The following is a 26,327-nucleotide window of genomic DNA, read 5'->3' as shown; positions in this document are numbered from 1 at the left end:
TGGTATAAGCTTACATAGCCAACCAGGAGATAACCACAGATTCCCCATAGGCATTCTACAGATAAAGTAAGACTATAATAATGCCATACAGTCTTCTAGGGAAGGATTTCCTAAAATTTTTCCACTCACAACTTCTTTTTACCCAATATTATTTTCATGACCTCAGATATACATATATAAAGATATATATATATAAAGATAATTTAAAAATTATTTTAAAACAATTCTTTGGCAAATGTATATTTTCACCATTTATTAAAGATGAAAAACAATTTGCATCCTAATGACATGAATGCGCTTGTTTTCAACATAAGGAATTAAATGTTAGTTAAACATTTGATACTGTAGGTCACAGAGCATCGTCAGTGTTTTCAGAGTTGATTGTTATGACTTTATCATCATCAGTGCTGAGAACACACTGCTTTGCAAAGATACAGCAAATGCATGTTTAGGGCCATTTCAGAAATTGTTGGAAATTTTGTCTAACCCCAGGTCAAAATACTTTTAATAAATTAGCAATTCAAACAGTAATTTCAAAATAGAATATTCTGGGGGTTGGTTGTGATGGTACACGTGTTGTGTGGTTGCGTGTGGGTTCCATGCAGTCAGGAACTCTATTCTACACTTCTGGTCCCTCAGGGGGAAGGGATGTCTCAGCACGGGCCTGCTGACACCCCCTTTCCTCATATCTCACCACACCTCCATAGAACATATCGCCCCTCTCTTTATCTTTATATAAACACATCGTGTGGTGTCAATAGTATAAGAATAGGGGTTTATTCAGGACATGGGAGGGAGTTAAGGGGTAGGGTAGTAGAAGAGAGAGAGAGAGAGAGAGAGAGAGAGAGAGGGTGTGGAGAGAAGAGGCAGGGAATGGGGTGAGAAGGGACAAAGGGAGAAGGGGCAAACAGCCCCTTTTATAGAGTCAAGCATACCTGGCTATTGCCAGGTAACTGTGGGGTGGAGCATACCTGGCTGTTGCTAGGTAACTGTGGGGGTGGAGCTTAGACAGAATGCTAACAACTACCACCACCAGTTTTATTAAATTCCTTTTGTTTTCACGTTGGAGACGCTTGAGTTTACTCAAGATGGTGCTATTCTTTCCCATCATTTAAGACTCTCCATTCAATATAGTGTGTATTGCGATGAAAGCTATATTCCTTCTGTCTCAAGACGGCGACAATACTAACCATTTTCACCTCACTTTTTGCTCTCTTCAAGATGGTTAATTGCAATCGATTTAAACCCTAAGCCACCCTCTGACCTTCTCAAAATGGCGACGTACCGACTTGGTAGCATACACTGACGCTTTCAAGATGGAGCCGAGGTCGTAAATCTATGTCGCAAAATCACGGAAACTCAGCGTCGCTATCAAAGCTACTTCCGGTTCTGCTCCGGGGCGGACTCGTAGGGTCTGACTGAGGCCACAGGGAGACCGGGTCCTGGGACCGGACACCTTGGCGGGACGATGGATCGAAAGAAAAAGCCTTTGGACGTTACAGCCTCCTCGGTGAGTTCAAGTGTGGCTTAGCTACTTGCTCCGTGTTTCCTCCGCCTCTCTGTCGAGAATGGTGACCTAACTGTTGCCCCACGCAAGTTAGGGGCCTGGAACCTCCATATGACAGGGATACCAACCCGCCTTCTCTCTGCGGGGACCCTCGACCGTATCCTTACTCACAGGATCCTGAACCCGGCTCCGCCACGTACCTAGGCTGAGCTCGCCCTGCAGGCAGCCCCCAGAAGCCATCCTCTCAGGGATCTCAGGGCGCATCCTGCGGGTCAGCCGCCAGAGCTGGCTCGCTGTCTGCGGGCACTTGGAGGACGTGCCTTTCTTGCGTTCTCCTCCAGCCCAAAGTCCTCGAGTATTGGGATATGATTTGTCTAGTACCTAGGGTTCCCCTAGCAGGACCCAGATAAGTTAGTTAGTGCCTTGTGGGCTGGGCTACCCGGGCGCGTGAGCACTGACAGGATGTAAGGAGTTTTGCTAACTTAACCACTCTCACCAGAAAACTTGTAAACAATGTTCACATTTTGTGTCCGTGCTTCATATGCATGCTGCCATAGAGTCCTCAGAAGTGCTTTTGAACGTAGGTGGTATTAATTGTATTAATTGTCATTCTTAATGGATAATCAAGTTGACACTCAAAGATGAATGCCGTTTTCCTCAATGTACTTACAGATTTGTTGTGTGAGAAACCAAGTTCAGTTTGATTGACTGCATAACGGTGCCTTTTGTATTTGTTCTCCGAACAAATCGCCTAACCTTTGACTTAAATCTTGAATTTCCAATGGGAATACAAGAAGAAAACATCTAATGTAGCAAATATTTTGTTGGAATTTGTTTTTTAATATAAAAAATTGGTAATTATGTTTGCTTGGATTCGGTACTTACAAACTGAATGAATCAGGATGTATTTGCACGTGCTCTTAACTTCAGCATGTAAGTGTCAGAGACAAGTGGATAGAGACCACTGTAAGTCAGAGGCCAGCCTGAGCTACATAGTTCCCGGATAGCCAGGGCTGCACAGTGAGACCCTGTCTTTAAAAACCAAACCAAACAAAACTAAATTTTAACTTGTCCAGAGGATAATATTTCAATAATTATAATACAGATGAAGTCTTGGAATTGGTCATTTTGTGAGCTTAAATTCAGAAGTAGTTGTAGAACAGAAAAACATATAGCTAGGTAATTGAGGCATTTACGAAGAGTTAAAAGAGAAGGCAAATTTTTCTTCTATTTTTAAAGAATTTTGAATATTGGGTCCTGGAATAAAACTACTTTACACTGTTAAAATCCCTCCAATAGTACCTTTAAGTGGATTTATTTCAAATAGAAATCACTGAACTCAGTCATTTAAGAAAAAAGTTCTTTGGATCTGGAGAGATAGCGCATAGGTTAAGAGTACTAGCTGCTCTTCCAGAGGATGTACACTAAAAACCAAAAAGGAATCATTAAAGAAAATTTTAAAGGATATTTTTCATTTTGTGTATAACTGTTTTGCCTGCACCTTTGTCTCTGTAACACTTGTGTGACTGTGCCCTGGGGCTGGAGCTAACATAAGTGCGGTTGTATGCCACCATGTGGGTGCTGGGAACCTAACCTGAGACTTGTACAAGTGCTCTTTAACTGCTGACTCATCTCTGCAGCCTCAGGGTTCAGTCATATTTATTTTCCCTGTCAGCCAGTAGTGTCTGATTTACACATGCCATTACATAGAACTACTTGTCATTATGTCATTTCCCCCATTGTACTGTTGGAACTAACACAGCTGAGCAGGAGGGGCTGCCCCATTCTCTTCACCTGCGCTCCCCTCTCCCATTTACTTATTTATTTTATATATGTGAGTACACTGTCACTGTCTTTACCCACAAAGGAAGAGGGCATTGGATCCCATTACAGATAGTTGTGAACTATCATGGGGTTGCTGGGAATTGAACTCAGGACCTCTGGAAGAGCAGCCAGTGCTCTTAATCACTGAGTCATCTCTCCAGCCCCCCTCCCATTTTTAAACCTTGTTAAACTTATTATTATTTTTAAACAAACTAAGTCAAACTTGACTCTATACTTTTGGGATGTGTCCCACAAACAGAAGGTGCTTCAGAAAATAGAGGAATGTATTGTGAACGTGTAAATGCCATTTCCTTACTACGTCCGCCACTCTGCTCTTGGCAGAAAAAAAGCCTTAAATGATGAAATTTAGAGTAGAATTATATTCGTAGCAAAACTACAGCAAACCAAGTGCCGTTTAGTTGTGTATGGAGTTCTGTATTTAAACATTGTGTTTCTTGTCTGTGTTTAGGAACCTCAAATCTTCCTTGGAGAATAACTGTTGCTTTGCAATCCCAGTCACCTGCCAGAATTGAGATAAATATTGTTTACTTTCTTATTTTATTCTAGTTGGTAGATCTTAAGGCTGAGCTTTTCCGAAAACAAGAAGAATTCAAACAAGAAAAACTTCTAAAAGATTCTGGAGTTTTTGGAAAACCAAAGACATCTAATAAGGTAAAAATATCTCTGCCAATTCTAAACATGGGAGATTTGTTATTTTACATTTTTGAAAAATGTTAGTGGTTATCAGTAAATAAATAAATGTTAAAGGAAAAAAAAATCCCTGACTTGCAATTGAACATTTGCATAAATTTTGTTAAATATTAAAATTAGTACTCTTTAAAAAAAGATTTATTTTACTAATGTATGTTGTGTTTATGCATGCTTGTGTCATGCATGCATGTGCGTGCCACTTGTGCATGGGTGCCTTCAGAGACCAGGAAAGGGTATTAGGTCCCCTGGAAATGGAGTTATGTATGATAGTAGGACAAGCAATGTGGGTGCTAGGAACTGAACTAAGGTCCTCTGCAAGAGCAGTAAAAGCCATCATAAAGAATGCTAGGCTATCTTTCCAGTTCCAATATTCTTCTTTAATATGCTGTTAGTAAGTGGATTCTTTACATTCTCATGGAAGATTAACATGTATTTTGTATTCCAACAGAGATAAACAATTGTAAAATATAGAAATAGACTTAAAATCTGAAAGAATTTAAGTTTTCAATAAATTTCAATAAATTTAAGTTTTATAGGTAGTAATCCACTGTATTCCTTTGCATTCTATTCATGTTCATTGAAATATTGAATGGTGTAGTACTCAGTCAGGGGTAAACTCAATTGAGAAAGTAACTCAGTGATGCTCAAAAGGACATTCTTTATGTGAATGTGAGATGAACTTGTTTTCATCTCCAGCTTTGTCATGTGCAGGTAGACTAATGTAGGCTGTAAATTAGTTGTCAGAATAAGTAGTTCTCTGACGATTCATAAGATCTAAGGATTTTCTGTGATTTTGATGCATCCGAGTTGAGTTTATTTTGCAACCATACGGTTTTATTTTGTTCTTTTGAATCATTTTCCAGAAGCCAAGTATCTGGAGCAAACAAAATGCAGGTGTTTCCAGTCGAGCAGAGAAAGACGCTGAACAGAAGCTTGAGGAGCAGAAGACTTTAGACAAATCAAGGTAGTTACTCCTGAACAGGAAAGTACCAAAGAAATAGACATTGAGATGTTACTCTTCCTGATGTGCATCCTTTGAGCCCAGTACTCCACAGTATAAATTCCTTGATATCCGAGGGGTATTGGTTGGTTCTAGGACCCTCTTCTACCTCATATATCAAAGCTCAAGGATGCTCAAAATTGATAAAATAGTGTGATTTTAAAGTCTTTTCTAGATTTCTTGCAATGCTTAAAATGGTGCAAGTGCTATATAAATAGTTGTTATTCTGTATCTTTTAGGGAATGCCAAGAAAGAAAATCTGTATAGATAGATACAATGTATATATTAGCAACAATCTAACATTGTTTTGGAATATTGTTTCTTTCCAATAAGTTGAATCTAGACATAGGAACAATGGAGGGCCAGCTGTCTTCTAAAAATACTGTAATTTACATGTATCTGCTGTCTTACAAAAAGAAAAAAAATCTGCTGTTTTACAAAAAGAAAAAAAATAATTCAGTTTAGAAAATGAAATAGAGTCCTGTTTTTGAGCTTTTATCACATTAAATTCATAACCTTTTTTTTAAAGTTGGAAAATAATTTTATTTGTTCTGGGAGTTGTCCAGTATCTTCTCAGAATTTCTGGAACTGCTTCCTGGTGCTGGCAGCCTTGGTGAACTTGAGCACAGTAAAGCATACTGTCTTACTCAGGGCCCTACACCCTCCCACAGTGGCAGTGGCTATATATCCCTGAAAAGGAGACAGGTGTACAGATATATTCTTGTGGTGCTTCTCACTCCATTGCACTTTTGGATGTAGTGGCTATGGTTCCGACAGATGACAGTGGTCCTCTGTGTCTTCATCTTGGTCACAATACCAGACAGGATCCAACCTTGGATGGCAATGTTACCAATGAAGAGGCATTTCTTGTCTATGTAGGTGTCCTCAATGGCTTCCTTGAGCATCTTGAGGCCTGGACCAATGTTCTGTAGTACTAAGGGAGCCTCTTCTTGCCAGTTTCTGTCAGCACAACCCACTTCTTGTTTTAAAAGGTTCAGTCTGAGTGTCTGCCATCTTTCTGGCAGCTGAGAAAATGAAAAAGCCACATCAGCAATTTTTGTTGTTATTGTTTGGTTGGTTTTTTGAGACAGGGCTTCTCCGTGTAGCCCTGGCTGTCCTGGAATTTGCTCTGTAGACTAGTCTGACTTTGTACTCAGAGATCTAACTGCCTCTGCCTCTGCCTCTGGAAGTAAAGGCATGGACCACTACCGCCTGACCTATAGCAACAGTTTTTTAAAATGCGTATTTCTAGGAATGGAATACTTGTCCACTGAATCACATTTTCAACTTATCAGCATATTTTAAAGAAGTGTCCCATGGTGTGTTCTAGGCTGGGTGATAAGACCCCAAACTTTCCCTCCCAAACCAAGAATACAGTTAAAAGAGGGGTAAAAGGAACATTCTAATACCTGTTTCCTAAATTTACTAATTAGCATATCATCATATTTGCTTTTCTCTGTTCTTCCTGACACCTGCAGAGGAATTATCATGACCTTTTAAGTATCATGATAATTTGCCTGTGGACATTTTAGTATATATCTATCTGAATAAGGACATTATTCTACACAATGTTTACTACTACTGTGTGGCTCATACTTCAGATTTTGCCAATTGTCCAGCAATTATGTCCTAAATGGGTTGTGTAAAAATTCAAGATTCACAAAGTGAGTTCCAGGACAGCCAGGACTAACACACACACACACACACACACACACACACACACACACACACACACACACACACAGAGGGGGCAGGTGGGGGGGGACAGTAAAGATGAGAAAATGACATTACTTTGTGCTATCCAGATAATTTTTATGACAGCTCATAGAAGCAATAAAAAAGAATGTGTTATGCCAGGCTTTAGGAATTGAAACACAGAAAGTTTAAGTAACTTGTGGTAATGTATTCTCTTTGTGCCATTAGGAATTGAATTTCCCATTGTGATTAATGAGATCTTGTTACAGATGGCCTCTGGGGCTTCTCTTTTTAGGCAATTATGGTGGCCTTTTTAATCTGCCACCACATGATAAATGCCACCAAAATTATGTGGGCAGCGAGGCTGCTCTGTTGAAACACCAGGGCTGTAGCTTGTTTTTTATTAGTTTGTAGCTGAAGTGTATTGCTTATGCTGTTTAAAGTAGGTGTCGCTAATGCTTTTAACAAATATAACTTGGTTAAAGAAGCGTAATAAGCCACAAATGACCAGGACTGTAGTCTAAAAGCACTGTAGCAAAGGGTTACCTTGAATTTGGTGATCCTTTTTGAAAGTTTTTAATTAAAAAATGTTTTGTTTAGATACATCTTTCTTTTGGCATGTAACTTAAGTTGTATTTAGTAGATAAATTGTTGGAGCCTTAACTCAGTTCATCCATTCATTCACTGTCAGTTACTCTGTACCCAGAATGGCTTCAGGTTCTTAGACCCACTACTGCTTTCACAGTGAAGTAGATGCAGTGGGTCTGAAGGACTCTTCAGGACAAGGCAGTCAGCCCTCGCTGTGCCCATCCTTTCGGGGCAGGCCTCAGGGGAGGTGGCTGCTGTCAAGCTGATAGTTTGGTGGCAGAAAGGACAGTTGTAAGACCATTTCTAATACCTGTCTGTTTTTCTCCTAGGGAAAAATTGGAAGAAAAGGCCAAATTATATGAAAAGATGACTAAAGGAGATTTTCTAGGTAAACAAAACGGTTTATATTTCTTTATTGTCTACAATTCATACAGATCTTCAGTCTTGCTTGTTTGAATGATTCTAAGAGGGAGAAATCTTACAAATCCAATGGGAACAAGAAAATCTGCAGTAGTAATGTGATGGTCTGTTGGGTGCCAGCCAGCTTGTTAGGAGCCGTCAGTGCACAGGGGAGGAGTGGAGGGGCCAGTTCTTCCACCTTCACAGAAGATCCCATTGGATGGGGGAGGAGAGCGTAACACCTAGGAGACAGCTTAACTGGGGTCGCCTTACACGCAGGGACAGCCATGCATGTGGGAAAGGGAAGGTTATACAGAATTATGGCCCCGTTTAGGCCTTTGAGATTATGTGTCCATTTTTCCTTTCCTTTGTCCCTCTATTTTCAGTTTTATTTCTGTGATGTGCTTTTTATTTCTTTTAACTTCATGCAGTATTTTCCTTTGCTTTTATATTTTTGTGTATATGTTGGATGTGTGTGGCTATGTGTATGTTATTGTGTCTGAGTGCAGGTATGTTAATGCCACAGCATGGGAGTGGAGCGTGTGTTGGGCCTTACCTTCCACCTTGTTGGAGACACAAGCTGGAGGGGTCTGTTCTATCTCCCACCTTTCTGCCACAGGAGGACTGGGATTACAGATGTGCTGCAAACCAGGCTTTATATAGTTTACAGGGATTCGAACTCAGGTCTTCATGATTGAGCAATAAGTACTTACCCTCTGATCCATCTCTTACATTTTTAATCTTAGTTCTCTTCCTACATTTATCCAGTTGGGAAATCTTTATTTTATTTTTCTTTTTGATAACTCCTTGCTCTTTTTTTCTCTCTAGAATATTCTATTCTATTCCTCTTCTTTCTCTTTTAGTTTATTTAACTTTGCTCTCTCTATTTCTCCCCTTTCCTTGTCTCTCTCCTTTATTATGCTAACATTTTCCCATATCCTAAGTAATTTCGACTTCATGGCATATTTTGTTAGTAGTCGTATGATGTCATGTAATTGGTTTAAACGTTTGTAATGCAATTCCCTTTTGTCATATCCCCCTGAAATAGAAATCAGTATTCACAGTTGGAAAACAGTATAAGAGAATTTCTGCCAGGCAGGGAAAGCAAGTATGCATTCAGGAAATTTCTAGAAGGAAGTGCTTTGACCTGGTAAGCTGGAGAAAAGGATCCTGTAGGGGAGAGTGGTAAAAGCTGATCTTCCAAGGGGATGGGGTGGGGCTCAGCATAGTCTAGCCTGTCTAGCAATCAAGACACCAGTGGTGCTGGGCCATCATTTGCCTCTTCTTAGATAGTGTGGCTTGTTTGCACTGCAGGGAGTCCAGCATGGAAAAGTCAGTCATTCCTGAAGGTGGGAGCTGTGGCGACAGTGCTGCGCTCCAGAAGAGGAGCAAGGTGTTCATCTCCAGGATGTCTCACTGCTGTGTGCCTCTGCACCTCAGCTCTCAAAGAGCTCTTCCCTTTAGTGGCTTTGAAAACTTTTTTGCTTTATTCTTTTTTTTCTCTTTTGATTCAAACTTTTATTGTTACTACTGAAACCCAGAGGCTGGAGCGATGGCTTAACAGTTAAGAGCACTTGCTGTGCTTACAGAGGACCAGAGTTTGGTTCTTAGCACTCCTCTTGGCAACTCACAGCTGCCTGTAACTAACTCCAGCTGTAGGAGAACTGATGTTCTCTTTTGCCTTCTGAGGGTATCTGTACACCATTCACCCTTCTTCCCCATGCTTGTAGTTAAAAATAACATGAAAATCCAGTAACTCAGTCAAAAGGAGTATGTCTGAGGAAAGTGGGTTTTGTCAGATCCAGCAATCCCATCTCCTGATACTTATTACTGTACTTGTGTATCTGAGCTGGTGAAGTCTTAGAGCCTCAGCTGTCTCCACTGTTACACTGTAAAGGGGGATGATATCACCACTTGGTGATAGGGAGCCCAGTGTCTGTCCTAGCTGTCCCTGTCCTTAGGGAAAAAACATGTTGAATCTATCCCTGAAGAGCCTGGCTTCAGAAAAGAACTCAGGGTGTGTGTGTGTGTGTGTGTGTGTGTGTGTGTGTGTGTGTGTGTGTGTGTATGTATGTATGTATGTATGTGTGTATGCAAGAGAGAGACAGGGTCTCACCAGGTAGCCCTGGAAGACCTGGAGCTCACTATGTATGTAGTTCACTATGTAGACCTCAAAGAGATCTATCTGTATCTGCCTCCCAAGTGCTGCAGTTAAAGGTGTGCACACCATGCCCCAGCTTAAGTGCACATTGTTTACCTGTGTTAGGAACTTTCAAGCACCTCTTTCCACCAGTGTGAGAGTTAAATGATGCAGCTCATAGGTTTAGAAAGGCCTGTTACACCACAGCAAGAAAGGTCCACTATCTGTTCTGTGTCTCTCGTATGTTGTTAGCTGAGGGTTGCTCTAAATTGAATGGGTGTGTTGTTACATGGACTTACTGCTCACACAGTGTGTTGATAACACAGCTGGAACCTCAAGGCTTTTTGGAATATTATGATTGGTGTTATGGATGGCTTATTTAGAGCTTCCTGTCAGGTGCTTGGTGGCTGTCTGTAAATTGTCCCAGTGCAGGCATTGACTGGCAAACAGTCAGACAGTGGGGCCCTTCTCAGTTCCAGCTATGATTTTCCTTTTTAATTTCAAGATCTGTAAATTGATTTTTGTGCCCTAGATGAGGAAGTGGAGGACATGTACCTTGTGGATTTCACACAGAAAATCATAGACAAGCGAAAAGAAATGGAGGTGCTTGGTGCCACTAGAGATTCCCGAATCAAAGAAGAGAGAGATGCTGCTGCTGCTGCTGCTAATGATGATGATGAAGAAGAGTTTTCTGAAAAAGACATACCTCCCCCTCAAGACCCCAGTGAGGAATGGTGGGTAATGGGGATTAGATCGGAGTGATCCTCTCAAACGCACATTGGCTTTTTGAGAAGTGTTTTGCTTGATCATTATCACAGCATTTTTTCTTATTCTGCCTGGGTTTTCTGTCTTCCAAAAACCTTCCCTTTAAAGTGGGATGAGCTAGTGTATCAATTATAGAAATGGGCACCAGTGGAGAGGTAACATCAGGGACTGCAGGTAAGAACTGAGCATCTCTCTGTTGGGCCTGATGTGGTGCCAGGCCCAAGGATCCTTGGCGCTCCATCCATATCCTGCTCCCTTACTACCATGCTGCTGCTTTACTGTGCTGTGCTTCAGATGCCAGGTCCTGAAGTGGTTCCCTTCGAGTCCTGCAGAAAGAGACTGGCAGGGTAGGTACAGTAAGCTGTATCCTAGCTGCACTGTTTTCTGGTAACACCACAAATCCTCTCCATTTCCCTTAAATTCCCTTCTGGAAGCATGTGTCTTCCATGGTGGGAGCATAAGCAGATACTTTGCAGAACTTCATCTTTGACCTTTTCCTGGATTTTACCTGTATGTACATAAAAGATGGAGGAATGGAGCCACATGCAGATCAGAGTGAAAATCCCATCACAGTGTCTTCCATGTCACTCATTTAGCAGAGTTTGCCATTGCTTAGACATCACCGATGTCCTGACCATGTACTGGACTGGCCTCTAAACTCTTGTTCTCTGGTCAGGACTGTTTGTGGTGTTTCTTAGCCTTTTAATTAGCCCCTTCAGACAGGCATTTATGCATAACGAGAACTCCCTGCTACTGAGGATGTCAGAGAACCTTCCTCTTCATATGGCTGAAGGTGTCCAATGGGGTCCATGCTTTCTTACTTTTAAACAACTTCCATCTAATGATACTGTTGTGGGTAGACATGTGGTGGTATGCTACATGGAATCACAGAAAAGAACTCAGCCTCTCTGTGCCTTTCTAGTCCTAAGTACTTGCTTCCTCATCTGAACTAATTTTTGGAGGGGGGTGGAGTCATATCTTTTATTTACAGTTGACCCATTCTAGCAAAACATTTGAGACAAACTTTTGCTTGTTTTTTATAATCTGCCTAAATTGTGTTTTCTGCCATGCACCCTTCCTGCTTTCCTGAGAACAGTCTTTCCTCGCTTGCCCAGTTCCTCCAGGTTCGTGCTGGCTGGGACTGCTCAGTAAGCAGTTGCTGATGAGCTAGAGCCATTGCTGGCTCTTGTGTTCCCTTTGCTGGCTTTGTGTGCTTCGGAGGCCTCTCCAGAACAGAATAGCTATGATTGCTTTTCAAGGCAGAAATCCCATCGCCTGTGAATGAGCTAATGTCTTTTAATTCTTTTCTTATTAATGCCTTTATGATTACAAGCAGTTTGCCAGCAATTTGAGGAATTTGGAGGGCAATTGAAGGTGTCACATGCCACCATATGGTGCAGTAAGACACTTCAAGCAGTTCCCACACTTTTTTTGTTTTTGAATTAAGCTTCAGAATTGTGACTACTTGTAAATCCTTTTGGTAATTAGATCCCAGGTGGTGCAAAATCTTTCTGCAAAAATACTGTAAATAATTACACAGACCATCTGGCTAGATGGTTTTCTCTCCCATTGAGTAAAAAAGACGGAAAGAAAAAAGAAAATGAAGACACTGTTTGTTTAGTTGTTTGATTTCTTGTGTCTAAAGGAGTAGATTCCCAAGCATTTGGTTTTAAAGTATGGGCTAACAAGGAAATCAGCGTCACTTGAGAGAAAAGAAATTACAGGCACCAGCACAGCCAGCTGAGTCAGACCTTGAAGGGCTTTGCTTACTCGCAGCACAGCCTGTTAAGAACCTGTATTATTAAGTCCTTAACTGTGTGCCCTAAACTCTGCTCCAGACTCTGCGAGATTCTTGCTTGTGATAACAAATAGGAAAGTACGTTATACTGTAGTGCAAAGGAAATGGTTTCTGTGAAAACCTGCCCATATTTTGTTGTTAGGAAGTCTCAGTGTTTTGTTCAACCTTGCTGTGTGACTGGCGTGCCCTGCCCTACTGTCTGCTTTGGGGAAAGATAAAGAAGGATGTATATTGCTTGTCTTCCTCCTACTCACAGGGGGTCCAAAAGACACCATGACTTACTTTAAAAACTCTTAAGCTCACTGGAGAGAATGTGTCAGCTGGAAGCAGAGCAGTAAAAGGGGTGAGGTCTGAGTACACTGGGGAGGGAGCAGTGAAAATCTGGAGTACATAGTCTAGTGGCGAAAGTGCACGCAAATTAAGAGAGTTTTTCCATGTCACCATTTCTGTATTGGTAATTTGTCTTTGAAGTCAGAACCATGATCAGTTCCTTCCTATAGTTTCTAAAACAGATTTAGCAGAGGGCACAACAAGCTTATTGAGTGCCAGCTGCTAATTGTTTTTTCCTGTGGTAGTGGGCCCTTAGCTTCCCGGTTCTTGGTCACAGGCTCTGTAATGACATTGCCAACTCCCTGACATAGGGATCTTCTGCTCATGGTACAAACTGTCTTCCCAATGTCTAATTTTCAGGGTGGATTATGTGGACTCTTTGGGCCGATCCCGGCGCTGCATGAGAAAGGATTTACCAGGTCTATTGGAGATGGATAAAAATCTTCAGGGGAGACTGTAAGTTTAATATGTGGCCTTTGTCAGGAACACAGCCACAGGGATTGTCTTCTGGGAGAGGCTGCTGAATGACTACTTGTTGCTATATTAAGACCATTAATAGTAAGACGATATACTGAAGCCTGTAGCTTAACATACCCTACACAATAACCGTCTGTGCTCAGGGAGCAGCCTGAATGTCATTGTACTTTACTTATTGATTTTCTTTTTCTGAAACCCATTTTTTTTTTTTTTCCAGGGACTGGGGAGAATTAGTAACATTATTCCCTGGGCTGGACTTGAACTAGGTTTAAGCTTCCCAGGCAGGCACTCTGTTCTGGTCATGTGCATTGTAACTGCTGAAAGGGATAAGTTGACTGTTGACTTGGAAGGATGTCTGATCTAGATTGCAAATACAGAATGAGCCCAAACCTAGCTAACAAATCAGCCTTTGTGGACAGAGGGTTTGAGAAGGTTCACTTGCTTTTTTTTTTTTTTTAAGATTTATTTATTTATTTTGTATATGAGTACACTGTAGCTGTCTTCAGACACACAGAAGAGGGCACTGGATCCCATTACAGATGGTTGTGAGCCACCATGTGGTTGCTGGGATTTGAACTCAGGACCTCTGGAAGAGCAGTCGGTGCTCTTAACCACTGAGCTATCTCTCCAGCCCGGTTCACTTGCTTTTATTCACTTCTTATTCATATGTCTTTGTATATTGAAGCAAAGGCCTCATGACAACATTTCTAATGAAACCAAAGAAATAACATACGTTTGAAAAGTATCTTGGTGATTAAAATTCCCGGTAGTCAGCCTTTATATGAGACATATTAGAGAAACTCCACCTGTGTGAGCCCTTTGAGGCTGAGGCATCCTGTGGTAGACCTGGAATAAGCACACAGGGGCCACAGCATAAACCATGGCCATCCGCTGGACAAGAGGCATCCATGTCTTCAGACAAGGAGCCATTCAGAGAAGTTCAGTGGTTATCCTTCCTGGCTAAGCCACCTCCCATATGTCAGCCAGGACGAGGGTAGAAAGGAAAGTCACTTTTCTTGAACATTGAAGCAAGATCCCATCAGGCTCATGTGTAAGTCTGGGAATTGATTTAAAAATTGATAAAATAAGATTATATAAGATGGCTCATCGGGTTAAAGTACTTGCTGCTAAGCATAATGACCTGAGTTCAATCCTGGGAACCCACGTGGTAGAAGGGAAAAATAGATGCCTAAAGGTTGAAAGCCGTCTTCTGACTGACTTCTACATGTGTGCTGTGGCATATGTGCATATGTGCAAACATTGCATACATGCTCATGTGTATATATACACAGTATGTAAATGAATGTTAAAAATATTAAAGCAGTTGTATTGACTTCTTAGTCAGAAACCTCTGTGGAAACTGTTGTCTTTCCAAATTGTGTTACTCAGCCATGATCCACCTAAGTGTTGCTGTCTCATGTTGCTCCCCTAAACACGGGCTTTTCTATCCCTCTACCAGTTTTGTTAGTCCTGCTAATGAAAAGACTTTGTTATCTGAAGACATGAGGAAAGAACTTCAGCGCCAACAATGGGAGGAAGAAGAAAGGGAGGCTTTGAAAAAACCAATGGGGCCCATCCACTATGAAGACATCCGGGAAAATGGTATTGTTGGGGTTGTTTGTTTGCAACTTTTAAAAATTCTTTTTAAAAATGCTAGACAGTGGCAGGCAGAAAGCCATGTTCTTACAGAGTAGTGCTCTTATGTGATCAGACTGTACTTTAGAGGGTGAAAGTATCCTTTGTCCACGGCCTGAGAAACTTGGGGACCTCTTCCTAACAGAAGGTTTGTTAGCCCAAGAAATTGTTCCCAGAGAGGAGAGGAGACAGCCAGGCCAAGGAGCCTGTCTATGTGTCTGTCACTTAGTAAATAGTAAAACAGTTTAGCTTTTGTGGTTTTGCTTTAAATTTGTGCAAATATCACCTTGTGTCTCTTTGGTTTGTTTGGGAACTTGTTGTACATGTGATTTAATAATTACAGAAATCTAATCTTTTGATAATTTTGATTGTTTCAGAGGCCCGGCAACTTGGTGTTGGGTATTTTGCCTTTGCCCGAGACAAAGAGTTGAGAAACAAGCAAATGAAAACTTTAGAGATGCTTCGTGAGCAGGTACAAGTTAAAGTTTAAGTTGTTATAGATTTGAATGATTTTTTTTTAATTAATATGCCATGCTTAAAAAAATGTAGTAAACCCAGACGCGTATAGACTTGGGTAGAGAGAGAGCATGAATTGGAGATCTCCATCGGGTACCTCCCCTTAAGCTTGGGGACTCCCACAGAGGGGGTCAAGGACACCAGGAGAACACAACCCACAGAATCAATCTAAGCAGGGCTCAGTGAGGCTCACAGAGACTGCAGTGGCAATCACTAAGCATTCTTGGGTGTGTTGGGTCCTCTGGATGGATACATACATACATACATACATACATACATACATACATACATACGTACGTACGTGCAAATGGTTGTTAGCTTGGTGGGAGTGGGGGTATCTCTCATTCTTTAACCTGCTTCTGGGACCCTTTTCCTCCCACTGGGTTGCCCCACCCAGCCCTGATGTGAGGGTTTGGGCCTAGTTTTGCTGTAGCTTGTCATGCCATGTTTGGTTCATATCCCTGGGAGATCTGTTCTTTTCTGAAGGGGAATGAAGGAAGAGTGAATCGATAGGAGAAGGGAGGTGGGGGACAGGGCTGGAAGGAGCAGAATGAAGGGAAACTGCAGTTGGGATGTATTGTCTGAGAAAAGACTACAAAATGTGGTAAATAAAATGAAAATTGGTATTCAGAAGGTCATTGTTAGTTTCATAAAGCTAATTATCGAATTACTGTAGATTTTCAAACTCTAAAATTATAAATGTTTTGGAAGTAATCTGTGGTTTGCTACATTTTGTTTTTATTAGTAGTATGCATGTGTATAATATGCATGTGTGGGCATGTGTGTCATGGCATGTGTGGTGGTCAGAGGCCAACTTTATGGAGTAGATCTCTCCTTCTATCTCTGTATTGATTCCAGGATTGATTGAACACAGGTTGCCAAGCCTACATCATTGCAGCAAGCATCTTCATCCGCTGAGCCATTACTAGACCTACTGTTTTATGATTACCATTTGTCTTAGTCAGGGTTTTACTGCTATGAACAGACACCATGACCAAGGCAACTCTTACAAAAGACATTTAATTGGGGCTGGCTTACAGGTTCAGAGGTTCAGCCCATTATTGTCAAGGCAGGAGCATGGCAGCATCCAGGCAGGCATGGTGTAGGAGGAGCTGAGAGTTCTACATCTTCATCTGAAGGCTGCTAGGAGAAGACTTCAGGCAGCTAGAATGAGGTTCTTAAGCCCATGTCCACAGTGACACACCTACTCCAACAAGGCCACACCTCCTAATAGGGCCACCTCCTGGGCCAAGCATGTACAAACCATCACACCATTTTTGTGCAAGCTCTGCTTGCATCTCTATATGTGTGCTGTGAGCACGTGTAGTTCCTGCAGAGACCACAGAGGACATTGGATTCCTTTAAACTGGAGTTATGGATGGTTTGATCCCCTATATGGATGCTAGCAAACTGAATCTGAGTCCTCTGCAAGAGCAGCAAGTGTTCTTGATCAATCTCTCCAGCCTCCAGCCTTGCTGTTTTAAATCTAGTTTGAAACATGGTAATTTTGATGACCTAGGTTAGGAACTAAGAGGTTGTTTAAGGGGATCTAGGAGTAGAAGAGAACTGGATAGCTTTCTTCTATGTGGAGGCTTCTACTGTGCTCTGTGAGTTCTCATTTAGCTTCCTAAAGCATCAGAGGGCTGTGACAATCTGTTTTATAGGGCACCAATTTCAGGGTCTTTGGGATAGCTGCTTAGAGGTGATAGGAAAATGAATTAGCAACCCCCCCCCCCATTTTTGGTTTTTTGAGACAGGATTTCTGTGTATTTCCCTGGCTGTCCTGGAACTCACTCTATATCCAGGCTGACCCCAAACTCACAGAGATCTACCTGACTCTGCCTCCCAGTGCTGGGATTAAAGCATGCACCACCACTGCTTGTCTTAATTAACACTTTAAAAAGAGAGAGAGAATTATTTTATCTTTTTAAACAAATATAATGAATTTGACTTCAGTGAATAATTTTCTAACTTTTTGTTCTATCCAGACAACAGATCAGAGAATAAAACGAGAAAACATAAAGGAAAAGCGAAAAGCTATCTTAGAAGCAAGACTTGCCAAGCTTCGACAAAAAAAGATGAAAAAGTCAAAGGAGGATGGGACTGAAGAGGAAAGCAGAGGTATAGCATGGCTCAGGCTTCTGACTTCAAAGGGAAGGCTGTGTCTACGCTGTCACTCAGAGAGTTGCAGCCAGCGCTCAGCTTTACCTCTAAATAGCATGTGCCCTTGAAGTCCCACCAGGAGCAGTTTGATTACTCTTAGATATTTCTATTCATTATTGTATATGGTGTGTGAGTGAGTGTGGGTGTGCGTGGGTGTGTGGATGTGGAGGTTAGAGGACCATTTTCAGTAGTGCGCTTTTTGCCCTCTCTGATATTCCTGGTTCAGATTCAGGTCATCAGCTTTCCACAGCAGGCACTCTTACCCACTGAGCCATCTCACCATCCAGGGGCAGTTTGATAGCTGGAGTGTTTCAGAATGACATTCTCATGTTTTTAGGCAATAGAGAAGGATATTAACAAATAATGCACCCTTTTTATAAGGACAGGTTAGAAAAATTACTTAAAAGTTTAGTTGTGTACATATATAAGACATAACATTTTAAGATTTAAATTTAAGAATCTATACACAAAAACATAGAAACTATACATATTTGGGGAGTGCCATGTGATGTTTGGTAATTGCATATATTATGTAATCTAAGTCAAGGTAGATATCTGCTCATACATTTATCATTTTTATGGTAAAAACACTTAAAACCCTTTTTTCTAGTCTTTTCAACTTCAGCTCTTTTAATTTTTAAAATTTTATCTAATTATATATGTGTGGGTGTTTGCCTGCATGCATGTCTTTGTTCTTTGTTGGTGTCTGTGCCTTAGAGGCTAGAAGAGGACATCAGATCCCCAGGAACTCATTACAGAAGGTTGCTAACCACATGTGGGTGCTGGAAATCAATCCTTGGGTGCTGTGGAAGAGCAATGGGTAATCTTAACTGCCAAGACATCGCTCTAGCTCCAACTTCAGCTTTTTTGCTTATGGTTATTTCTTTGTTGTTGTTGTAATGTACTCTTCTTTGTAAAATGCACTTACCGAGTTGAGTATTAAGGTAAAGCAGCTGGAGGCAGAAATTCAAACCAAAGAACTATGTTCTAGAAACGAGATAGAACACACTTTCCCGGGGAGATAGTGCAAAGTGCTGTGATCCGACAGACTTACTGTGCATTGTGGAGTAGAAGCCAGACTGCTAACTTTAGCCCTTCCCTAAATGGCTCCAAAATGCAAGCTTGCTGTCTGTTAACATTGAAAAGTGCAAGGCTATCTAGGTCATCTGGTCCCAGGCTTCCTGTCATCTTGTTTCTGCTGCTCTCCAGTGTCACTTTCCTCTGTATACTCCAAGCTTGCTCCCTGGCACCTGTTTCTGATCCAGCCCTGGACCAGGTCAGGGAAGCATGGGAGAAGAGGACCCGGCTTCCTCTCCAGGATGTGACTGGGAGGCTGTAGCCCAGCGTTTGTGTTGCAGTGGCCAGAGCTCAGGTCTACAGACTACAGTGGAGAGGAAGCTGAAAAGTGGCTTCTCCTGGGAGACGAGACTGAAACTTGGGGACACTATGACAGCAACAAGAGAACCAGTTTAAGACTGGCTAGAATCTTCTCTTCCTTTTCTAGCCTCTGAGCAAAGCCTCATGTAACACGACGAGACACTAGAAAAGCATAGGAATTGAAAATTCTATGTTTAGTTTCAGATAAAGGCTGTCTCTACTTGAGTTCTGCATGGTGTCTGTTTTTGTTTTGCCTCTTGAACATCTGTCCTAGAAGATATGAAATGAAATTTTCCCACATCTTTTTTGAAAATCAGTTTTCATTAAGATTTTAAAAATAGGGCCAAAATGAAACAGGTGGTTTCACCTCTCCCAGCACACTGGCTGCTCCTCTTGCTGTTTTAGTTGGATAATTTGAGGATTTAGGGTCCACCATTGCTTCTTGGGAACACAGGGATTGATATCTGTTCAACTTCAGATTGAGTTTTGAATATTCTTGATACTTTAACATGTTTATACATGATCAATGGATCTGCTGAATTTTTCTTGGTGATAAAATAATAATAAAATTGTTAGAGTTGTTTAAGGACTTAGGCGACCTGTTGTATAGAAGTTGCTGAAGGGTTGTCAAGATGGCTCAAGAACGCAAACCTGATTTTCTGAATCTGATGCTAGGAATCCACGTAAAGGGCGAACAACTGCACCAAGTTGTCCTGTGATCTCTACGTGTGCTCTGGCACTCACACCCACTACAGACAGAGAGAAATAATATTACCAAGCTACTTTACTGCTGTCTAAGTGAGGCACACTTGCTGTTCCCATCAGTACTAGTAATTAGCTTTACTTCAAAATTAGGATGTTAAGTTTTTAAAGCATGGTAATATGGTTTCGTTTCCTTACAAAAGCAGATGGAGTTGTTACTGAGCCCTCAGAACCAAAGTCTGTACCTGCTCCACCTCCTGTGGCCCAGAACAGCAAGGTGGAAGTCATCATCCAGGAGAGGAAGGACACCAAGCCTGGAGTGCCACACATCCGAGAGTGGGACCGAGGGAAAGGTAGGCGGGGGCTGTTAGGTGTGAAAACTTCTGAGAGGTCCTTGGGAAGGGTGTTTTTGGTTTTAAATAAAAGTGTGATTCTGGTGAGGTTTTATTTTCATTTTTTTATGGTGCAGAGATGGAATCTAGGGCCTTACACACTAGGCAAGAGCTCTACTGCTGGGCTCCACCTTCAGCCCTACAGTGACTCTTGGTGCTCCTGGGGCTTAAGTCTCCAGGTCTCTGAACTTGTCTCTTCTCCATACTGGACAGTAGTTATTTATAAATAGGAGAATGGGAAAACATGATCATAAAAGACCAGCATCTACAAAGGTATATTGTCCACAGAAAAATTTTCTAAGAAGCACTTGGGAAGTTTAGATCCATACTTTTAGGTGTGGTTTTTCAGCTTAGAATGCTACTGTTCAGAACTGCTTTTAAAATATGAGGGAAAGGGTTTGAGGATTTAGCTCAGTGGTAGAGCACTTGCCTAGCAAGCGCAAGGCCCTGGGTTCAGTCCTCAGCTCCGAAAAAAAAAAAAAAAATATGAGGGACACTGGTGTTCTGAGGAATTCTGTCTTTAGCAATCCTTTGTGTTCGGTTGAAAGTTTACCTGAGCTTCCATTGTATATGCACATCTTTCTTTAATTTTTCACCAAGGTACCCACCATAGTCTGCCACAGCAGACTGTTGTATGCCTCTTTCAAAGGTATTCAGTGGAACCTTAGCTCCTGCTGTTGGAGTTGATAAGAAATGTAAAGAGCCTCTATTCATATTGGAGGAGCCCCTTCTGTGTCTTCCAGAACACAACCAATGAGAGACTGCTTTGATGTCAAACACCTAGTCATGTCAACTACAGAAAAGACTTAATTGCTTCATTTCTCTGCAATTGTAGTGCCCTTTTGGCAGTATGGTCCAGTGCCTGTCAGCCTTTCCAAAGAGCCATTATCTAATCTTTCCTTGTCATAAAGCCACTCCATTTCTTAGCTGGGTTTCGTGTTGCTATCCTTGTTCTTAGAAAATCTGTGGTGGCTTTTAACAGGCATATAAGAACTGAAAAATATTTAATGAATTTGACTGGTTCAAAATTGTTTTTAATAGTACTCTTTCTTATTTTCATAGACTTTTCCTATGGATTCTGGTCGAAGAAGCAGTCAGAACTCCGGGCTGAGCGAGATCCTGAGTTTGCCCCACCTTCAAATTACTTTGTGGGTCAAAAGAGAACTGGTTCTTTGAGTAGCCAGCCATGGAGCAGACCAGGAGCAGCACCAAGTGACTTGGGGCATTCCTCTGGCCAGAGCCAGGAACCCAGCTCTTCACACACATCCACTCCTGCCTCTGAAAGCTCACCACAAGCACCCACAGTCACTTTCCAAACACTAGATGATATGATATCTTATTATAAACAAGTCACATGACCTTGTTAAGCATGCTGGTTGCATTTGTGTCTTAGAAATCAGGACAGGACTGGGTTTTACTTCTTTCTTCCTGTACTTTCCGAAGGATGCACAGGCTTGAGGCCATATTAGTTGGCAGGGAGAAGTGAGTGTATGATGAGAGCTCATTGACTATTTGGTGGTTCATTATTTTATCTCTTGGTATAGAGGGACTGTCTCTTCCCTCCATGCTGACCCAGTTGTAACTCACTTGGGTTTCCAGCTGTGTGAACCATATATAAATCCTAATCTGAGAAATCTGACACTGAGGAACTTGTTTCTTTTTCAGATCGTTTTATGTATGTGAACATTTTGTCTTTTTGTATATATGTGTACCATGTGTGTGCCTGGTGCCCAAGGAGGTCAGAAGAGGGTGTTGGATACCCTGGGACTGGAGTTATGTGTAATTGTAAGCTACTATGTGGATGCTGGGAACTGAACTTTTCCTCTGTAAGAGTAGCCAGTGCTCTTGTACTGACTCATCTCTCCATACCCCTCTGAGGAACTTGTACCCCTGCTTTGCAAACACACCCACTCATGGCTTCGCTTTTAGGGCTCCATTCTTTTCCTTTCAGAAGTGCTAGCATGCAGGCGTCTACTCCACAGATTCCACTTCCCAAACAGGTGATGGAGCAAAATCAGAAGGAGTTTTTAGTGTCTAACAGGCAGGCAAATGAGGGCCTATTAGAGGGGGCAAAGTGGGAAAAGGAAGCTGGTGGAATACTGACTAAGTAGTCACGTCCAAAGCTATAAGGTCAGGGAAAAGGTAAAAGTTGACAGTTGATCCGTACCATGTTTATTCAGTTACCTATGTCTCTGTCATCTGCATACATCTGGAGTTGGGCTGAATTATTTGGGCATTCCAAGACTGCTGAGCTGTTTAGAAACCAGTCCTCAGTTTTACCAGTTAGCGCCTTGACTTGTCCTCCTGCCTCTGTGCCTCCTGGTGCTCCCCATTACTTAGGTCTTGACTCTCAGTGGGTCAGACGTGGACCCCATGGTGCTGAGCACGTTGGTCCCTGCCTAGATCCGTACTGAACAGGTATGTCTGGTGCACAGCCATCTAAAGGTTATCACTAAGTAGAGGTGTTCAGAGTATTTGCCTGTGCAATTGCAGACAGGCAATAGGAGTTGACTACCAAGCCTTTGGGAACAGTGTAACAAAGGAAGACCCACCTCTTTGGCATCTCCTTGATGGCTTTGTCTCTGCTCGCATTATGAGTGGAAATGCCCTGTTCTTCCTGTGAGGGCTTAGTGGAATGTGTATCAGGTCAATACCTGGCTCAAGGACATGGGGGCACTTAAGTGTTAGAACAAGACTCATGTCTAAGTTTTCTAGTATCTGCTGCTGCCTGTCTTTCTGCCCCAGTATTAACAAAGTTTAGACAAATCCCAAAGTTAGATCTGAGCTCCACAACAAAAGCAGAACCTGGGTATAATGCAATCCAGTTAGTCTCATCAGGCAAATATCCCTTTTAATATACACCAAAATTCAGCTAATCTAACCATCCTTATTTTTTTTTCCAGAAAAGACAAACATCCTAAAATTCATATGGAAATGCTAGGGACCCAGAAAAAGTTGGGGATCAAAGATAAGGGCTGAAACTATAAACTCAGCCAACAGAAGGAAACAGTTTAGAGGAGAAAGGAAAAAATAGAATTACTAGACATGTTACAACACTGGGCGAAAGCAGGGAAGAGCCAGACGCGGTGTGCGCCTTGGGAGCAGAGGCGGGTGGATCTCAGTGGGTTCAAGGCCAGCCTGGACTACATAGCAGGCTCCAAGCAGAATGAAGACAGTTTGATTGCTGGAAAGGAAGTGCATCTGCAAGGCAGAGTACCAGGAAGAGAAAGTGGTGGGATAAGAGAAGGCAGGAGGGACAGCCAGGCAGCAGTGAGCCTTGAGTAGGCATGGGAGGGCCTGGCAACCAACCACAAGCCCTTTGATGGGCAGAGGCAGTCAAGCACAGTCATACTTCACCATCAGCCAGTACCTGTAGGTCATTTTTCTCTGGAGTTTTGAAGACTAAGTTTCTTTCTGGTCTCCTCTTTACAGTTCTGTATAAGATGCAGAGCTCGCTGTTTCAGTCCCTCAGATAAGCCTAGAATCTACTTCAGAAACTTGTTTCTCATGAACCAGTTTTGTGCCAGGATGTCCAGCAGATGGCAGCAGAGTCCTCAGTTCAGATCCATGCACTAAGACAGCATCGGCTTCATAGGGATGCAGTCAGTATTACTTTCATTTTGTTTCTTTCTTTTTTGGGGGAGACAGTTTCATGTAGCTCAAACCTGATGTGTAGCAGATTGAAGATTTCATAGTTCATTCTTTGACAGTCTTTGTACATGTATGTACATAATTACTGTTTTCCCCCACCTTCTACCCTCCTCTTCAGATCTTCTGCCCTTCAACTTCCCCTCTTCCCCACAAGTCCTTTTTCCCATTCTCTTCATTTTGTTGTCTTGTGATCCACTGATTTTATCTGAGACGATCTGTGGTCTATGTATTAGGACCTAGACACTGACTGCCTTTCCACCAGAATCCATTCCAACTAGTTGTTTATCAGGAGGATATGGGCCCCTTGACCCCCTCCCCAACCCACGATTGCTCCTTGACAGTTGCAGTCTTTTGCAGGCCCTGCGCAGGCAGTTACAACTACTGTACTGTGTGTGCTGTGTTGTGTGCAGTGGCTATGCTGTGGTCCTCAAGACCACATTTCACAGTTCTCTCCTAGCTTTGGCACTCTATTCCCTTTCCTGATGCGCCTGAGCCTGGAGGGATATGTGTTCCGCCATTGCTTGTTCTGAGCACCTTGAGGACAGTGTAGATGGATGGATAGCCACAAGGAGGCTGAAGTGTCAGTATTGAATTTCTGATCCTCCTGTGTGTACCTCTCTCCCCAGAGTGTTAGGATTACAAGTGTGCACCACCACACCTGGTTTATGTCTTGCTGGGTATCTAACCTAGGGCCATTTTGCATGTTAGGTAAACATTCTACCAACTGAGCTACATTCCAGGCCATTTTCAACTTTGTTAAAACCATGTTTTAAAATGAAATTATTTTTTTCTATTGAACCTAGTATATTCAGAACATATCAGTATATATTCAGAATACAGAAACCATCAAGAAGTACTTTGTTTCTTTAAAATAGAGATAGATAGATAGATAGATAGATAGATAGATGATAGATAGATTGATAGTTAGTTAGTTAGGATCTCTGTATACTCTATGATACCTGGCTGTTTTGAAACTTGCTGTGTAGACCAGGCTGGCAACAAATTCAGATTAGTCTGCTTCTGTCTCCCAAATGCTGGAAATAATGGCGTGCACCACCACACCTGGTTTTGTTTTCATAATACATGTGAATGCCTGCACATATATTGTACCATGTGTAGACCTGATGCCCTCAGAGGGAGAAGAGGGTACCATCTCGTTGAGCTGGAGATACAAGTAGAGCTGCCGTGTGGGTGTTAGGAACAGTCCTTTGCAAGAGCCCCAAACACCTATAACTGCTACTCCATACTTCGATTTTTTTCATATTAAGTCCCCAGAGTGCACTGTAACCCAGAATGTAGCTGAGCTTGCACACTCATTTTACAGCAGATACATTTTTAATCCATATTTAGATGTCATAAAGCAGTTGAAAAGTACCAAATTCATATCCAAGTTGCCCCAAACCTCTGAATCTGATAATTGAATTGAGTGAAGTTTTAAATTTAAGAACTTTTGGTGGTGTGTTTTTCGAGGGTCGGGTTTGCTTTGCACGTGCTTGTCAAGTGTGCTTACAAGGAGCTACAGCTCCAGTTTCAACTTTTAGGTTAAAAATTGTGTTATTGTGTGTATCTCTGTATGGGGTCCATGTGCCACACCACACAGGTGGGGGTCAGAGGACAACTTTGTACAGTTGGTTTTCCTGTTCACCTTTATGTGTTAGTTCCAGGTTCAAACTTAGGTTACTAGGCTTGGCAAGCACCTTTACTCAGCTGCCTGCCCCCCACTCCTACCAAGTTTTAAGTTTAAAGCAGTGAAATTGAAGTTTAATTCTTTTGTGGTGCTAACTTCTGGGCAGGACTGCTCCAAATAACCATTTGCTGGCTTTGTGGCCCCTGTATATTGTCCTCCCATCAGTGGCCAAAGATTGGCAAGCCAATTTCTCCCAGGTGCACATCCAAGACCTCCGACTGTGTCTAAATTGGAAGTGGTTAAGCCTATAGGAAACTGTCTTCTCTGCATGTCTGGAGAGTAGAGCAACCATTTGGGGAAGGACTGCTTTGAGTTCCTTGTTTTCATTGTAACCTCTCCTCTGGGCCTTGTATGTTTTGGCACAGTTCATTTGAATTGGTGTACTGAATCATTTTGCTGGCCTGCAGTATTCCCAGAGGAGAGTATTTGAATCCATATACATGAGACGCCTGCTGCACTTCCCTATACATTGCCAGGGGCTTGGGCCATTCCCCTGGGTTGCTGTTCAGCTGGTCTGGTTATGACATACAGATGAGGCAGTGGAATTTAGAATCTGGAACAGGGGTGGGTACTGGTCTTTACAGTTAACAAAACAGGATAGCCACACCATATGTGGCTCAAATTTCCTTTTGAGCTGGTAAGGCAAGCTGAGCCAGTTATTTGCCAGACTGTTCACATAAAATGCTGCATAGCCATGGTGAGTGATAAATACTGAAAAGGATTCGTTGACTTGAAAATGGTGGGAAGAGACTCACTCGTGTGGCTGTGAGGACTCGTGTGGCTGGTGGAGGCTATTGTATCTGCCTTGGTGTTTGAAGAGTGGTTCACGTGTGCTGGTGAGGGCCTCAGTGTGGTGGTGGGGTCGATGCAAATGTTAGGAAACTGGAAAGTCATGTTTTCATACGGACCTGTGCTCTTTGCTGAGGTTGACAGTGCATGTCTTTAATGCCAGCAGTTCTCTGAGGTTACC

The 26,327-nt window shown here is 42.2% G+C and overlaps 1 protein-coding gene across 2 annotated transcripts; it reads left to right on the top strand.

The window, feature by feature from the left end:
• The first annotated feature begins 1,382 nt into the window (after positions 1-1,382).
• Ccdc174 (coiled-coil domain containing 174) lies at positions 1,383-21,658 on the top strand. Of its 2 annotated transcripts, none has more exons than XM_032906086.1 (11): positions 1,383-1,510; positions 3,899-4,003; positions 4,906-5,006; positions 7,655-7,713; positions 10,397-10,598; positions 13,118-13,213; positions 14,694-14,836; positions 15,247-15,341; positions 17,374-17,506; positions 19,834-19,980; positions 21,082-21,658. In XM_032906086.1, exons 1-11 carry the CDS (start codon positions 1,469-1,471, stop codon positions 21,375-21,377), a joined length of 1,419 nt encoding a protein of 472 aa, XP_032761977.1. In that variant the 5' UTR covers positions 1,383-1,468; the 3' UTR covers positions 21,378-21,658. The 2 variants fall into 2 exon arrangements, with proteins under 2 accessions (XP_032761977.1, XP_032761975.1); XM_032906084.1 differs by having other exon boundaries at positions 19,831-19,980.
• Positions 21,659-26,327: the final 4,669 nt, after the last annotated feature.

This window comes from Rattus rattus, chromosome 6, assembly GCF_011064425.1.
Source record: "Rattus rattus isolate New Zealand chromosome 6, Rrattus_CSIRO_v1, whole genome shotgun sequence".
Classification (NCBI taxonomy): Eukaryota; Metazoa; Chordata; class Mammalia; order Rodentia; family Muridae; genus Rattus; species Rattus rattus.
The sequence above is the reverse complement of the archived record's forward strand: the minus strand, read 5'-3'. Positions and strand labels throughout refer to the sequence as shown.

Coding starts and splice junctions, on each gene's coding strand:
- Ccdc174 (XM_032906084.1), top strand. CDS start 1,469: ATGGATCGAAAGAAAAAGCCTTTGGACGTTACAGCCTCCTCG. Junction 1,511..3,898: donor TGGACGTTACAGCCTCCTCG/GTGAGTTCAAGT, acceptor ATTTTATTCTAG/TTGGTAGATCTTAAGGCTGA. Junction 13,214..14,693: donor AAAAATCTTCAGGGGAGACT/GTAAGTTTAATA, acceptor TCCCTCTACCAG/TTTTGTTAGTCCTGCTAATG.